Raw genomic sequence first — 15,190 nt, forward strand, 5'->3', positions numbered from 1 at the left:
AAATTAGCTAATGCTTACTCCTTTCACAGATGGCCTTGTGGACTGTGAGGATCCCGAATGTTGTGCTAGTCATGTCTGCAAGACTTCTCAGCTCTGCGTCTCCGCACCCAAGCCCATTGATGTGCTGCTGCGTAAGCAACCGCCAGCGATTACTGCCTCCTTCTTTGAGCGCATGAAGTTCCTCATTGATGAGAGCAGTCTGCAGAACTACGCCAAGCTGGAGACCTTTAACGAGAGGTAGGTGCTGCCTTGTAGCCAATTTGCTTCACGAACTGTTTAGCTCTTAACCGTGCGAGAATTGAAAGCAAATCAAATTGGTCTAAAAGGTTAACTTAGTGTTTACCCCCAGCTTATAAACCCATAACTGTAAATTATATAAATAATACCAAAAAAAACACTTAGCTGGCTCTTAAAAATCTATACAAACTTATAATCAAAAATAGTTTGCATAATTAATATTTTTCTATGTTTAAATATTTACGTTTTTCGTTTATGTGCCCTCGTCTAAAACAAATCCCAAAAAAATACTTAAACATATATACTCCAAAATCCCATTAAAAAAATCTTGTAAATATAATCCTTATATGTCCTTTGTAAACAAAAAAATATACCAACACATGAAAAATACCAGCACAAGCTTAAGCTATGTTTAACAAATTAAGTTTAATTAACTTGGGGTTAAGCTTATGTTAAGTTTAAGTTAAGTTAAGCTCAGGCATTCACTCTAAATGTTTCCAACTCTCGGTGTAGGTTAATACTATAGGGTATACGGGTACTAAAAAAAAAAAAAAAATACTACGACAACCAATGCTAATTCAAACATATATATTTTTTCTCTGCTCTCTTTTTCTTCTCAACACGCGCGCCCTTAAAAAATATATAAAAATAAATATATCACTCATAACTAAAACACTACTACTACTCGCTACTACTACCACTCGCTACTTCTACTACTCGCTACTAATGCACAACAAAATTTAAACAAACAATAAACTGATTGCGTTGCCAAACGCGTTTTTGTCTGAACAAACTAATTCGCTCTAAATTTCGTACCAAAATGAAAATGAAAATGAAAAATACTAACAGCATTTTTTGGAATTATTTCAATGCAAGGTAAGCAAGCGACAAAGCGGTACTAAAATAATACTAAAACTACTACTACTACTCTCGATGGTTGTTTGGTACACTCGTTACAAACTTTCATTTATATTTGATTTATTTATTCTTTGCTTGAGTTTATAGCGTAGTTTAAACTATAACTAACAATATATTTTTAAGCGACTTTTGTAGCTTTTTTATTTACTCGTTTTTCAACACTCGCTGGAACAACAAGCGAGTGATTTACTTTGGGTTCAACTATGTTTAAGCTATGAACAAACAAATAAACAAACGATTGTGCTTAGGTCCACTGCTAGGTCATGATCTCTAATCTACTATATATTAACTATATATACAACAACAAACGATAATGTAAACCTTTATGTGTTATACAAACGAGTCTTATGTTCTGTGCGTGTGAATTTTGTTTTGATTTGTATAACTAATTTTAAAATTCAAATATTATTTTTAAAACTATCAAAAGTAGTTGCCTGCTAGAGTCGTAGACTATAAACCAACTCTTGTTTATATAATACTAATTAAATATTTTGGGATATTCACAGCCGTTCGGCGGTTATACGCGGCCGCGTTGTCACCTCACTGGGCATGGGTCTGGTTGGGGTGCGCGTATCCACCACAACGCTGCTTGAAGGATTTACGCTAACCCGTGATGATGGCTGGTTCGATTTGATGGTGAATGGCGGTGGCGCTGTGACGCTGCAATTTGGACGCGCGCCGTTCCGCCCGCAGTCGCGCATAGTGCAGGTGCCCTGGAACGAGGTGGTCATCATCGATGTCATGGTCATGAGCATGAGCGAGGAGAAGAGCCTCAGCACAACGAGCAGCACTCACACTTGCTTCTCCCACGACTACGATCAGATGAAGCCAGTAGTGTTGGCCAGCTGGAAACATGGCTTCCAAGGCGCTTGCCCAGATCGCAGCGCTATCTTAGCCGAGTCCCAGGTCATACAGGAATCGCTGCAAATACCCGGCACGGGTTTGAATCTAGTCTATCACAGCTCTCGCGCCGCCGGCTACTTGTCCACCATCAAACTACAGTTGACGCCCGATAACATACCCGCTAGTCTGCATTTGATTCATCTGCGTATTACCATCGAGGGCATCTTGTTTGAGCGCGTGTTTGAAGCTGATCCTGGCATTAAGTTCACCTATGCTTGGAATCGTTTGAACATTTATAGACAGCGCGTCTATGGAGTGACCACAGCTGTAGTTAAAGTGGGCTATCAGTATACAGACTGCAAGGACATTGTCTGGGACATACAGACAACCAAGCTGAGTGGTCATGACATGTCCATCTCGGAGGTGGGTGGCTGGAATCTGGATATACATCATCGCTACAACTTCCATGAGGGCATTTTGCAAAAGGGTGACGGCTCCAACATTTATTTGCGCAACAAGCCACGCATCATATTGACCACCATGGGTGATGGACACCAGCGTGCGTTGGAGTGCTCTGACTGCGATGGTTTGGCCTCTAAGCAGCGTCTGCTGGCTCCGGTGGCGCTAGCAGCTGCACCCGATGGCAGTTTGTTCGTTGGTGACTTTAACTACATTCGCAGGATTATGACGGACGGCAGCATCCGCACTGTGGTTAAGCTGAATGCCACACGCGTTAGCTATCGTTACCACATGGCTTTGAGCCCACTCGACGGCACACTCTACGTCTCCGATCCAGAATCCCATCAGATTATACGCGTTCGCAATATCAACGACTATTCCCAGCCAGAGCTGAACTGGGAGGCAGTTGTTGGCTCCGGCGAGCGCTGCCTGCCTGGCGATGAAGCTCACTGCGGTGATGGCGCTTTAGCCAAGGATGCCAAGCTTGCTTATCCTAAAGGCATTGCCATCTCCAGCGATAACATTCTCTACTTTGCTGACGGCACCAACATTCGCATGGTGGATCGGGATAACATTGTAAGCACTCTAATTGGCAATCACATGCACAAGTCGCACTGGAAGCCCATTCCCTGCGAGGGCACGCTCAAGCTAGAGGAGATGCATCTGCGCTGGCCCACAGAGCTTGCAGTTTCGCCCATGGACAACACTCTGCATATCATAGACGATCACATGATTCTACGCATGACTCCAGACGGACGCGTGCGTGTCATCTCGGGACGTCCACTGCACTGTGCCACTGCCTCCACTGCTTATGATACGGATCTAGCTACTCATGCCACTTTGGTTATGCCGCAGTCCATTGCCTTTGGCCCACTGGGTGAGCTCTATGTAGCCGAAAGCGACTCGCAGCGCATTAATCGCGTTCGAGTCATTGGCACAGATGGACGCATTGCTGCCTTTGCTGGCGCCGAATCCAAGTGCAACTGTCTGGAGCGTGGCTGCGACTGCTTTGAAGCGGAGCACTATTTAGCCACCAGCGCCAAGTTCAATACCATTGCTGCGCTCTCAGTCACACCAGATGGACATGTGCACATTGCAGATCAGGCCAACTATCGCATACGTTCGGTCATGTCCAGCATACCCGAGGCGAGCAACTCACGCGAGTACGAAATCTACGCACCAGACATGCAGGAGATCTACATCTTCAATAGGTTTGGTCAGCATGTGTCCACTCGCAATATACTCACCGGAGAAACAACCTACGTCTTCACCTACAATGTCAACACCTCCAATGGCAAGCTGAGCACCGTGACCGATGCAGCTGGCAACAAGATCTTCCTGCTGCGCGACTACACCTCCCAGGTGAACTCCATTGAAAACACCAAGGGCCAGAAGTGTCGTCTGCGCATGACGCGCATGAAGATGCTGCACGAGCTGAGCACCCCAGACAACTATAATGTCACCTATGAGTACCATGGACCCACTGGTTTGCTGAAGACCAAGCTGGACTCCACCGGACGCAGCTATGTCTACAACTATGATGAGTTTGGTCGTTTAACCTCAGCGGTTACACCCACTGGACGTGTCATTGAGCTTACCTTTGATCTGAGTGTGAAGGGTGCGCAGGTTAAGGTCTCTGAGAATGCGCAAAAGGAAATCTCCATGTTGATACAAGGCGCCACCGTTGTAGTAAAGAATGGCGCCTCCGAATCCCGCACTACAGTGGACATGGACGGCAGCACCACCAGCATTACACCCTGGGGACACAATCTGCAAATGGAATTCCTGCCTTATACCATACTCGCTGAGCAGAGTCCGCTGCTGGGTGAAAGCTATCCCGTGCCCGCCAAGCAGCGCACTGAAATTGCAGGCGATCTGGCCAATAGATTTGAGTGGCGCTACTTTGTGCGTCGCCAGCAGCCACCGAACCAAGGCAAGCAGAGCAAATCGGCACCACGTCCAGTAACCGAAGTGGGACGCAAGCTGCGCGTTAATGGCGACAATGTGCTGACGCTGGAGTACGACAGGGAAACGCAATCCGTGGTGGTGCTGGTGGATGATAAGCAGGAGCTGCTTAATGTTACCTACGATCGCACTTCACGTCCGGTGAGCTTCCGCCCGCAGTCGGGTGACTACGCAGACGTTGATCTAGAGTACGATCGCTTTGGCCGTCTAGTCAGCTGGAAGTGGGGCGTGCTCCAAGAGGCCTACACCTTTGATCGCAATGGACGCTTGAACGAAATCAAATATGGCGATGGCTCCTCGCTCGTTTACACCTTTAAGGATATGTTTGGCTCGCTGCCGCTCAAGGTGACAACGCCACGTCGCTCCGACTATTTGCTGCAATACGATGATGCAGGCGCGCTGCAGAGTCTAACAACGCCACGTGGACACATTCATGCGTTCTCGCTGCAGACCTCTCTGGGCTTCTTCAAGTATCAGTACTACTCGCCTATCAATCGTCATCCATTCGAAATTCTCTACAATGATGAGGGACAAATATTGGCGAAGATACATCCGCATCAGTCGGGCAAGGTTGCCTTTGTGCATGATGCTGCTGGACGACTGGAGACTATTCTCGCTGGACTCTCAAGCACTCACTACAGCTACCAGGAAGCCAACAGCCTGTTGAAATCAGTGGAGGTGCAAGAACCTGGCTTCGAGCTGCGTAGGGAGTTCAAATACCATGCGGGCATACTGAAGGACGAGAAGCTGCGTTTTGGCAGCAAGAATGCTTTCGCTTCAGCTCACTACAAATACGCCTATGATGGCAATGCGCGTCTCAGTGGCATTGAAATGGCCATAGATGACAAGGAGCTGCCCACCACACGCTACAAGTACAGCCAGAACCTCGGACAGCTCGAGGTGGTGCAGGATTTGAAAATCACACGCAATGCATTCAATCGCACTGTTATTCAAGATTCAGCTAAGCAATTCTTTACCATTGTGGACTACGATCAGCATGGACGTGTCAAGAGCGTGCTGATGAACATCAAGAGTTTGGATGTCTTCCGTTTGGAGTTGGACTACGATCTACGTAATCGCATTAAATCGCAAAAGACAACGTTTGGACGTTCTACAGCCTACGACAAAATCAACTACAATGCAGATGGACATGTCATCGAAGTGCTGGGCACCAACAACTGGAAGTATCTCTACGATGAAAATGGCAACACTGTGGGCATTGTGGACCAAGGCGAGAAGATCAATTTGGGTTATGACATTGGCGATCGTGTAATCAAACTGGGTGAACTCGAATTCAACAGCTACGATGCTCGCGGCTTCGTTGTGCGTCGAGGTGAGCAAAAGTATCGCTACAATAATCGCGGACAACTAATACACGCCTTTGAGCGTGAGCGCTTCCAGAGCTGGTACTACTACGATGATCGCAGTCGTCTCATCGCCTGGCATGATAACCAAGGCAATGTTACCCAATACTATTATGCCAATCCCCGCACGCCTCAACTGCTCAGCCATGTGCACTTCCCTAAGCTAGGACGCACTATGAAGTTCTTCTACGATGATCGGGATATGTTGATTGCACTGGAGCATGCCGAGCAGCGTTACTATGTGGCCACCGATCAGAATGGCTCACCACTTGCTTTCTTCGATTTGAATGGCGCTTTGGTTAAAGAAATCAAACGCACTCCGTTCGGTCGCATTATCAAGGACACCAAGCCGGACTTCTTTGTGCCCATTGATTTCCATGGTGGACTGCTCGATCCGCATACCAAGCTCATCTATACGCAGCAGCGTCAGTATGATCCCACTGTGGGTCAATGGCTTACTCCTTTGTGGGAAACTCTCGCCACTGAAATGTCCAATCCCACCGATGTCTTTATCTATCGCTATCACAACAACGATCCCATTAATCGCAACAAGCCACAGCAGTACATGATCGATCTGGAGTCCTGGCTGCAGCTCTTCGGCTACGAGCTGAACAACATGCAGAGCAGTCGCTACACCAAGCTGGCCCAGTATACGCCACAGGCTTCCATCAAGTCGTATACGCTGGCGCCAGACTTTGGCGTCATCTCCGGCTTGGAGTGCATTGTGGAGAAGACCAATGAGCGCTTCAGCGACTTTGACTTTGCGCCCAAGCCGCTGCTTAAGATGGAACCCAAGATGCGCAATTTGCTGCCACGCGTTTCATATCGTCGCGCTGTCTTTGGCGAGGGCGTCCTGCTCTCACGCATTGGCGGACGCGCTTTGGTGAGCGTTGTCGATGGTTCCAATAGCGTTGTCCAAGATGTCGTCAGCTCTGTGTTTAACAACTCCTATTTCCTGGATCTGCACTTTAGCATACACGATCAGGATGTCTTCTACTTCGTCAAGGACAATGTGCTGAAGCTGCGCGATGACAACGAGGAGCTGCGTCGACTGGGCGGCATGTTCAACATAACAACGCATGAGATTAACGATCATGGCCCAGCCAAGGAGCTGCGTCTGCATGGCCCCGAAGCAGTCGTGATAATCAAGTACGGCGTTGATCCTGAGCAGGAGCGGCATCGCATACTGAAGCATGCGCATAAGCGCGCCGTGGAGCGTGCCTGGGAGCTGGAGAAGCAGCTGGTGGCAGCGGGCTTCCAGGGCCGCGGCGATTGGACTGAGGAGGAGAAGGAGGAGCTGGTGCAGCATGGTGATGTCGATGGCTGGATTGGCATCGATATACACAGTATACACAAGTATCCACAGCTGGCCGACGATCCCGGCAACGTGGCCTTCCAGCGCGACGCCAAACGCAAGCGACGCAAGACGAGCAGCAGCCATCGCAGCAGCGGATCGAGTCGACATCAGCAGAAATACGATGAGCTGAGTGCGTGAGTAGAGGATTGGGAGCTGGGAGAAAGTGAAGCGGAGCAGACAAGCGAGGAATATGATCAGCCAGAGGACTACTTGATAGCTGTGGGCAATGCGCCCAGCGAGCTGCAGAATTTGTAATTACTTAGGTGAAATACACACACACACAACCAAACACACACACACATAAGCAGCGATTCGCACTTGAACTTGACTTATCGAATATAAACTTTAAGCTTATTTAAAGTTGAGCAACCAGACATGACAGCAAATCATATTAAATCGATATAAATTAATATATATATATATATATGTGTGTATTGTACACTGAGCGAAAAAAAACGTAATATAATATGTATGTTGATGTTGAGTTTAAGCTAAGTACTATGGAACAAAAATGATGTTTAGTGCGCGTGTAATCCAATTTTTTGATGTTTATTCGAATCTCAACTGCAAACAAAAAAATGTTGCACACACATACAGATGCAACTACGTCTATGTTTTGTCTACAGCAGTCTAATTAGCCACACACACAAACACACACACAACCGCAAGCAAAAGCAAGGAAACCAACAAATTATACAATTAACTATTAAGCATATGAAATACATAAATAAATGTAAAAAGTTGAGCCCAAATAAGCAAAAAAGCAAAACACAGCAAAAAGCGTAACTAAAACAAAAAATATATAAATATTAGTAAACTTTAGTCTAGACCTCCGCTCCCCCCTGCCCCTGGCTGCTTCACCTTTCATAACTGCTTTGTATATACTTAACTATGCTTTAACTTTTAAACCACAACGCGTCATTTTTAATTTGTTTATACTTTGATCGAATTTACTTAAACGCGTCTTAAATCAAAAGCAAAACCTTTTATAAACTGTCTCGACTCAATATTTTTGTTGGCATTTAATTCAACATGCATTAATACTGTTTACAAATTGTGATATATATTTCTAAACATTTCATTTTACAACTTGAAATGTTGCAAAAACAAAAACTAAACTGAACACAACGCATCGAGTTCGAGTTCGAGTTCAAGCAAAAACAGCAAAAGTACTTTACTCAGTTTTTATTATATATAACATATGGTATACTTATTATTTTTTTTAGTCCCTTAGGTTCTTACAATTAGTTTTGTAATATTGCAATATTTAGTTTTATACACTTTGCCATGTTAATTTGTAAAAGCAATGCAGTTGATAATATGCCTTTGATTCAAAGCTATGCTAGAGATTAAGTCCACTGCAATCAAGTCTTGGTTTTAATCCTCGCCCATTCGTGTTTTGTATTTAATTTCTCAAGCGTGTACTCGTGCTGCAAATTCTGCGCTCCCTTACGGTTTTTGTTTTTAATTATGCATATTATTATTAAACTATTTATAACTGAAACTAAACTATTGACTATTGAGATATAAACTAGTATTAAATGTTAGTGCGCGTAATTAAGTCTTGAACATAAAATACTATAACTAAAGCATAAATACATAACATGATATATAAGCCCCCACCAGGCGTTACACACACACACATTGTAATATACACACACACTTAACCATACACAAATACACACACATCGTCACTAAGGATTAGGCTAAAGTTGAGTATCGTCAGAACGAAAAGAATAGCACTTAACTAATGTGAACTTGAGAGCAAGCAGAAGTTACAAAAAAATAAAACGTAGGACTTAGCTAAAGTGTTAGTAATTTTATTAAATAAAATTATATAATTATAAATGGCAAACCCCCATAATATAATAATAATTAAATACACCTACACCTAAGCTAAGCGAAAGCGCAAGAAAACGAAACTCAAAACTTTCAAAAACTCTATGTTCTCGGCAGCAGAATTTTTGAATAACATAAATACATCAAATATGTGTGAGCAGCGTTGTGTACGGCAAAACATACGAAAACCAAATTTTCATGTTTTCCAAAATTATATATACATAACATACAAATTTTACACAGAAAACGAAAAACACAAAAAAAATAAAAAGAATAAGAAAAACAAAAATCGAATTGTATAAATAAAACGCAGCAAAACGTATATAAATGTATATGTAGTAAATTAAGCAGCATTATTCTTATTAACCAAAAAGATATAAAACCCAAATTATTGAAATCAGCTCGAATCGAAATGAAACGAAACAAAACAAAAAACATTGTGACTGAATTAATGCAAATTCTACGTCTATTCAATTGTGCTTCAATTTAATCCAGCAGTATCTTTTGTTCTTCAAAACGCGATCTGTAAATTTCCAAATACATATTCACATAAACAGCGGCGAGATTATAATGCTAACTATCATTCGATTATATTCTGTACTGTCCAATTCTCATTGCCCTAAGCCGTTGATAGAACACTCAAACGAAATACATAATTTATAAACAATACTTGTATTAAATGTACGAAATTGTCTCGAATATATCTTTGCATTTAAGGGAATGCAATTTGAAAAACAAAAGATACTCATACGCAGAGCAAAGAACAAACACACACACTCACACACACAATACACACATTTATGGCAAGCCGATATATATGATAAAAACCATATATAATATCTAATAATATAACAAATAAAAGCGATTTCAATAAAATGAAAAATTAAAAAAAAAACACACTTGCAGTATTTATATTTAAAATATTATTTTGTATAAATTACATTTGCTTTCTAGCTTCGGCGTCCTTCCTATAAAAAAAGGACATGCATTTTTGAGCTGCTGAGTATTAAATCTACCGAATTGCATACACCGATATACAAGATTGCACAAAAATATTTCCATTAAGTTCGTTGCTTAAGTCTTTCTTTGTTTACATTTTGTATGGCCAAATTTGATCGATTTTCTAGCTCCTGCTCCTTTAAGTTATCCTTCCGATCTAAAAAAGGACATGCATTTTCGAGCTCCTGGACATCGAATCTATCGAACTGCATACCAGGATATCCAGGATTGCACAAAAAAATTCTTAAAAAAATTTGCAGGGGGTTAGTCGCAAAAAGTGGCCCAAAAACACATTTTGTCCATTTTCTTGGAAAATACAAGGACTACAATGATGTCCTTTGGCCAAAAAGTAGTGCTCCTTGAAAGCTTTCGGAATATACCACTCAATGGACGAAAGTCCTTTCAGGAGCGGAGAAAAACAGCATTTTCTGTATACAGAAAAACATCGTTATCTCCCAAATCCTTTGCAGGATCAGGACGAAATTAGTGTCAAACGATCCCGTTTGAAAAGGACTATCAACTGACCAAAGGACATCCGGATTATCCTTGTAGTTACGGAGAAAATGAGCTATTTGTGTTTTTGGCCACTTCCTTCGCGCCCTGAGGCGAAAATTTTCCAAGTTGTTGGACAATTAGATGACCCCATATTTTTTTGATGCAGATCGATAGAGTCCTGTCCTGTGAATGCCGCAATTCCAACATTTTGGAAATGCGACTCAATTTGACAGAGTTATGGCCAGTTTTCTAGAGAGGATCTCTAACAATCTTTCTTTGTTGTTGCATGTCCTTTTTTTATAAATTATACAATATATACATATACAATTTTTTATTATAAGGTATTTTATTTGCAAATCGGCAATTGAATTACAAATTAGCATTTAGAAGTCCGTTTTAAGGTTTCACATAACGTGGCAAAAATAAATATTAAGCACCTTGACAGCCAATCCATGCTTGATGTAGTTACATCAGGCTGTGTCCTGTGGGATTCTCAGTAAACACAGTGCAGCCTGAAGACTGATTAACGAATTTTGAATAAGGCGCTGGCTTGACATCGAAAGGTTGGGCCTGCTTGATAGCATCAGGACTGCGAGTCAGCACCAGCAACTTGCCATTGAGACTCTTATCAATGGTTGCCAGTTCGTTGACTTTCTGCTGCTGATCCACCACATAAATGTTATAGCTAATGCCATACAGGCCAAAGAGCAGCTCCAGCTCGCTACGCAGCGCTGGCAAAGTGATGAACTGCTTGGAGCTATTGTGCTGCAGCAGCATGGAGGCCTGCTTGCTGTTGGTATAACGTGGTTCGAGGTCGCTGGCAAGTGTTACATTCAGCCAAGCAACATTTGGCAATTGCATCTCCTCCAAGGAGCAAATGGTTAAGTTTAACTGCACGCCCTTAAGGTCCACAAGTTCACTAATGATGAGGCGTCTTGAGGCTGCCTTCTTCTGATCAAACGGTAAGAAATCTGACTTCACAGCGGTTTTAATCATGGCTGTATAGTTGTTCATGACCTTTTGCAACTGAGCCTGCGTATCCTGAGCTTCCTTCTTGCCAGCCTTATTGCTGTTAAAGTCGTAATAGATAAGGACAGGATCTGTGGGTATCAGCTGCGCCTTCTTCTTCAGCTTTTGTACACGGTTGATGACCTCACGCGCCAAGCCCTCCTCGAGCAATTCCTCATTAGGCGTCATATCCATAAGCACCAGCACTTCGTTGTCGCTGTGCGCTTCAAAGTTGCCGCCCACTTTGTCTGAAGTGCAGTAAATGACGCGCACTTCATCCAGTTCAATGCGCTGATCCAAAATGTTAAAGTATCCCTGCGCCACCTGCTTCTGAATCTCCTCATCCTTGAGCGCTTTAATGGCAGCCATGACAGCCTTGAAGTTGCCCTTCAGACGCTGACCCAATGTCTATCAAAGTAAGTTAAAATAGTTTAGTTATTGTTGGAGTATATATATTCATCTAGCTTACCTTGTGATCTGGTTCAGCGCGCAGAGTAACGCCATACTTCTCCTTATCCGAGCTCAGCGTCAGTTTGCGCACATTAAGCTCGCCTAGAATAAAGTCTTGCAGACCCTTGATCTCCTCCAGCGTTTGCTGGTCCTTGTGAATGACAATAATCTCCGAAACGGGATACTTAACGGGCAGCGTGCGACGATCGCGCATAACTCTGCCGAGTTCCACAACGGACTGCATCAAAGCCACAGAGCGCTCAATGTCGCTGCGAATGAATTTACGCTGGCTCGTTGGCATCATTTGGTAGTGCACGGATTCGGGATTCTCTAGCGTATCAGCAGGCTGGAACAGCACCAGGCGCTGGAATATGTATTCTGTGAGATAAGGCGTAAAAGGCGCCATCATCTGAACCATTGTGTAAAGCACATCGTAGAGCGTGTCCAACGACTGTATGCACTGCTGGGCGCCCATTTCACCCTTGATGCGACGGCGATTCAGACGCACGTACCTGTGTGAAATAAATTATGTAATACCAATTGATTTTGAAGAGTAAAGCGCACTTACCAATTGGTCAACTGGTCAATAAACTTGGTTAGTCTGGGCACAACTGTATACAGACGATACATTTTCATTTCGGTGGCAAAGAACTCCAGCAGCGACTCCTTGAAGGACAGGATCCACACATCGATAACAGATGCGCTCTCCATGTTTTGCAAATGACGCGCACGGTCATAAGTGTACTGTCCCTTGCCATTGAGATCCTCCTTCTCATAGCGTACGATGTTCTGCAGCAAGAAGCGATAGGCATTGTACCAAGGCAGGAAGACATCCTTGATGACATCGCGCACTCCCTCCTCCTTGAAGCGCAAGCTCTCAGCGCGCACAACAGGCGAGTTGATCAGATATAGACGCAATGCATCCGCGCCATATTTGTGCACCACTTCCATGGGATCGGGGTAGTTCTTCTTGCGCTTTGACATCTTCTGGCCGTCGGCGGCAAGTACCAAACCGCTTGCAATCAGATTCTTAAACGGCGCCTTGTTGAACAAAGCTGTTGAAATGACCAGCAGCGTGTAGAACCAGCCACGTGTCTGATCAATGCCCTCAGCAATGAAATCCGCTGGGAAGTTGTTCATAAAGTCCTTCTCGTTCTCGAAAGGGAAATGCTGCTGAGCAAAAGGCATAGAGCCGGACTCGAACCAGCAATCAAACACGGGCGCAATGCGACGCAATGGTGGATTGCCAGGAATTGCCGATGGTATCTCAATGTTGTCCACGGTCTCGCGATGTAGATCCTCCACAGTTACGCCTGAAAGCTCTGCCAGTTGCTTAATGCTGCCAATAACAACGGTTTCATCGCCATTTGGAGAACGCCAAATAGGTATGGGCGTACCCCAATAGCGGTTACGCGAGATCTGTCATAAAATATAAATATTTAGTCATAAAATCTATTAGTTAATAAAAAATTACTTACAGCCCAATCTCTGGCATCTTTTAGCCAGTTGCCAAAGCGCTTCTCCTTGACAAAGTCTGGCACCCAGTAAGTTTGAGAGCTGCAGGCCAACAGATTCTTTGACATGTGCTCCACACGCACGAACCATGAAGGCACCGCTTTGTAGATCAGCGGCGTATCTGAGCGCCAGCAGAAAGGATAGCTATGCTTCACTTGTCCACTGGACACCAAATTACCACTCGCCTTCAAGTTGGCCATTATATTCTTATCTGCATCCTTTACATATTGACCCTGGAAATCGGTCACTACGGCAGTGAATCTGCCCGAATCGTCCACAGGGCAAATGACATCGCTGGACTTGGTAATGAGACCTGCGGCAAGGCATACGCGGTAATCGTCCTCGCCAAAGTAAGGCGCATTGTGTACAATGCCAGTACCAGAGTCCTCGGTAACATACTCATCCACAAGCACACGGAACGCCTTGACTTCGGCACCACGTTGAGCAAAGTATGGGAACAGCGGTTTGTAGTGCAAGCCCTTGATAGTCTGACCGGCAAACTTCTCCTTCACTTCGTAATCCGCTTCAGTCTTAAAGACATAGGACAAGCGGGACTCGGCAAGAATGTATAAACGATCACTCTTCACATCACGCACCTGTGTAGGTAAACAATTTAGAATAAAGCTAGTTCAACTACTTCATCAAGTGCTTACTTTAACATAAGTCATTGTTGGATGCACACAGCAGGCAAAATTTGACGGCAGCGTCCAGGGTGTGGTGGTCCAGACCAGGAAGTAGGTGTTGGGCAGCGTAACAGCTTCCAGTGCAATTACCACGCAGGGATCTACAACTTCCTTGTAGTTCTGATTAGCCTCGAAGTTGGACAGCGAGGTAGTGCAGGCCGTAGAGTAGGGCATAACCTTGACACCTTGATACACCAAGCCCTTGTCGAAGAGCTGCTTAAATATCCACCAGATGGATTCCATGTACCAGGGATACAGCGTCTTGTAATCGTTTTTGAAATCAATCCAGCGACCAACACGTGTCACAACGTTCTCCCATTCATCCGCATAGCGCATGACAATCTTTCGGCACTCTGCATTGTACGCCGTAATGCCCATCTTGGCAACATCCTCCGGGCCCTTGATGTTAAGCAGCTTATCAATCTCAAATTCGACGGGCAGTCCATGACAATCCCAGCCGAAACGGCGATCCACATGATAGCCTTGCTGATAGGCATAACGCGTTACAATGTCCTTAATGGTGCCAGCCAGAATGTGTCCATAATGCGGCAATCCAGTAGCAAACGGCGGTCCATCGTAAAAAGTATATCTAAAAATTTCAAATCAAAGTCTATATTTGGCTGATGTAATTACAAACACAACTTACTTGGGCTTTCCCTTTGACAATTGACTGCACCGCTCGAAAACTTTTGCGTCACGCCATTGCTTCAGCACGTTCTCCTCTTCGCCAGGAAAGTTAATATTTTCCGGCACCCGGCAAACATCAGCGCGATCCAGTTGCCTTTTAGATGTCATTTCTATCACACGATTCAATTGATTTACAAGTTTTTCAATGATAATTCAATGCAAATATTCACCTTATTATTCGTAAACCAAACTATTTAAAGCAGAAATTGCCGTGATGGCACATGTGTTCAATGCACCGCTCTCTTGATTTATAATAGAGATGGTAAAAGCTTTAGAGAGTTATACTTAGCTTTAAGACGAATGACTAGCTATTTTTAGCCAGAAATAGCTTATAGCACTAGTCAAATTCAGCTGGATGACAGTAGCTAGCT

At 44.0% G+C, this 15,190-nt stretch overlaps 2 protein-coding genes across 3 annotated transcripts in view; one reads left to right on the forward strand and one right to left on the reverse strand.

Moving 5' to 3' along the window:
- The window catches only part of LOC108599826 (teneurin-m), a 126,143-nt gene extending 118,293 nt beyond the window's left edge, over nt 1-7,850 (forward strand). Inside the window, exons 7-9 of one of the 2 annotated variants that reach the window (XM_017986930.2) lie at nt 30-237; nt 1,087-1,113; nt 1,662-7,850. In XM_017986930.2, coding sequence (XP_017842419.1) covers nt 30-237; nt 1,087-1,113; nt 1,662-7,281 — 5,855 coding nt within the window. In that variant the 3' untranslated portion in view covers nt 7,282-7,850. The remainder of the gene's footprint in view (nt 1-29; nt 238-1,086; nt 1,114-1,661) is intronic. The other variant, XM_017986931.2, reaches the window with a different exon arrangement.
- Nucleotides 7,851-10,822: 2,972 nt separating this feature from the next.
- LOC108600910 (isoleucine--tRNA ligase, cytoplasmic) lies at nt 10,823-15,076 on the reverse strand. Its single transcript, XM_017988742.1, has 7 exons — nt 14,990-15,076; nt 14,779-14,929; nt 14,103-14,721; nt 13,413-14,045; nt 12,503-13,353; nt 11,954-12,446; nt 10,823-11,892 (listed from the first exon to the last, which is right to left on the reverse strand). The coding sequence occupies exons 2-7, from the start codon at nt 14,925-14,927 to the stop codon at nt 10,942-10,944; spliced, it is 3,696 nt and encodes a 1,231-aa protein (XP_017844231.1). The 5' UTR covers nt 14,928-14,929; nt 14,990-15,076; the 3' UTR covers nt 10,823-10,941.
- Nucleotides 15,077-15,190: the final 114 nt, after the last annotated feature.

Source organism: Drosophila busckii, chromosome 3L, assembly GCF_011750605.1.
Source record: "Drosophila busckii strain San Diego stock center, stock number 13000-0081.31 chromosome 3L, ASM1175060v1, whole genome shotgun sequence".
Taxonomy (NCBI): Eukaryota; Metazoa; Arthropoda; class Insecta; order Diptera; family Drosophilidae; genus Drosophila; species Drosophila busckii.

What these genes read in the sequence shown, in the direction of transcription:
- LOC108600910 (XM_017988742.1), bottom strand. Translation starts at nt 14,927, where the DNA reads ATGACATCTAAAAGGCAACTGGATCGCGCTGATGTTTGCCGGGTGCCG. An exon ending in TTGTCAAAGGGAAAGCCCAA is followed by an intron (nt 14,722 to 14,778) that starts GTAAGTTGTGTT and finishes TGAAATTTTTAG; the next exon opens with ATATACTTTTTACGATGGAC. An exon ending in CAACAATGACTTATGTTAAA is followed by an intron (nt 14,046 to 14,102) that starts GTAAGCACTTGA and finishes TTACCTACACAG; the next exon opens with GTGCGTGATGTGAAGAGTGA.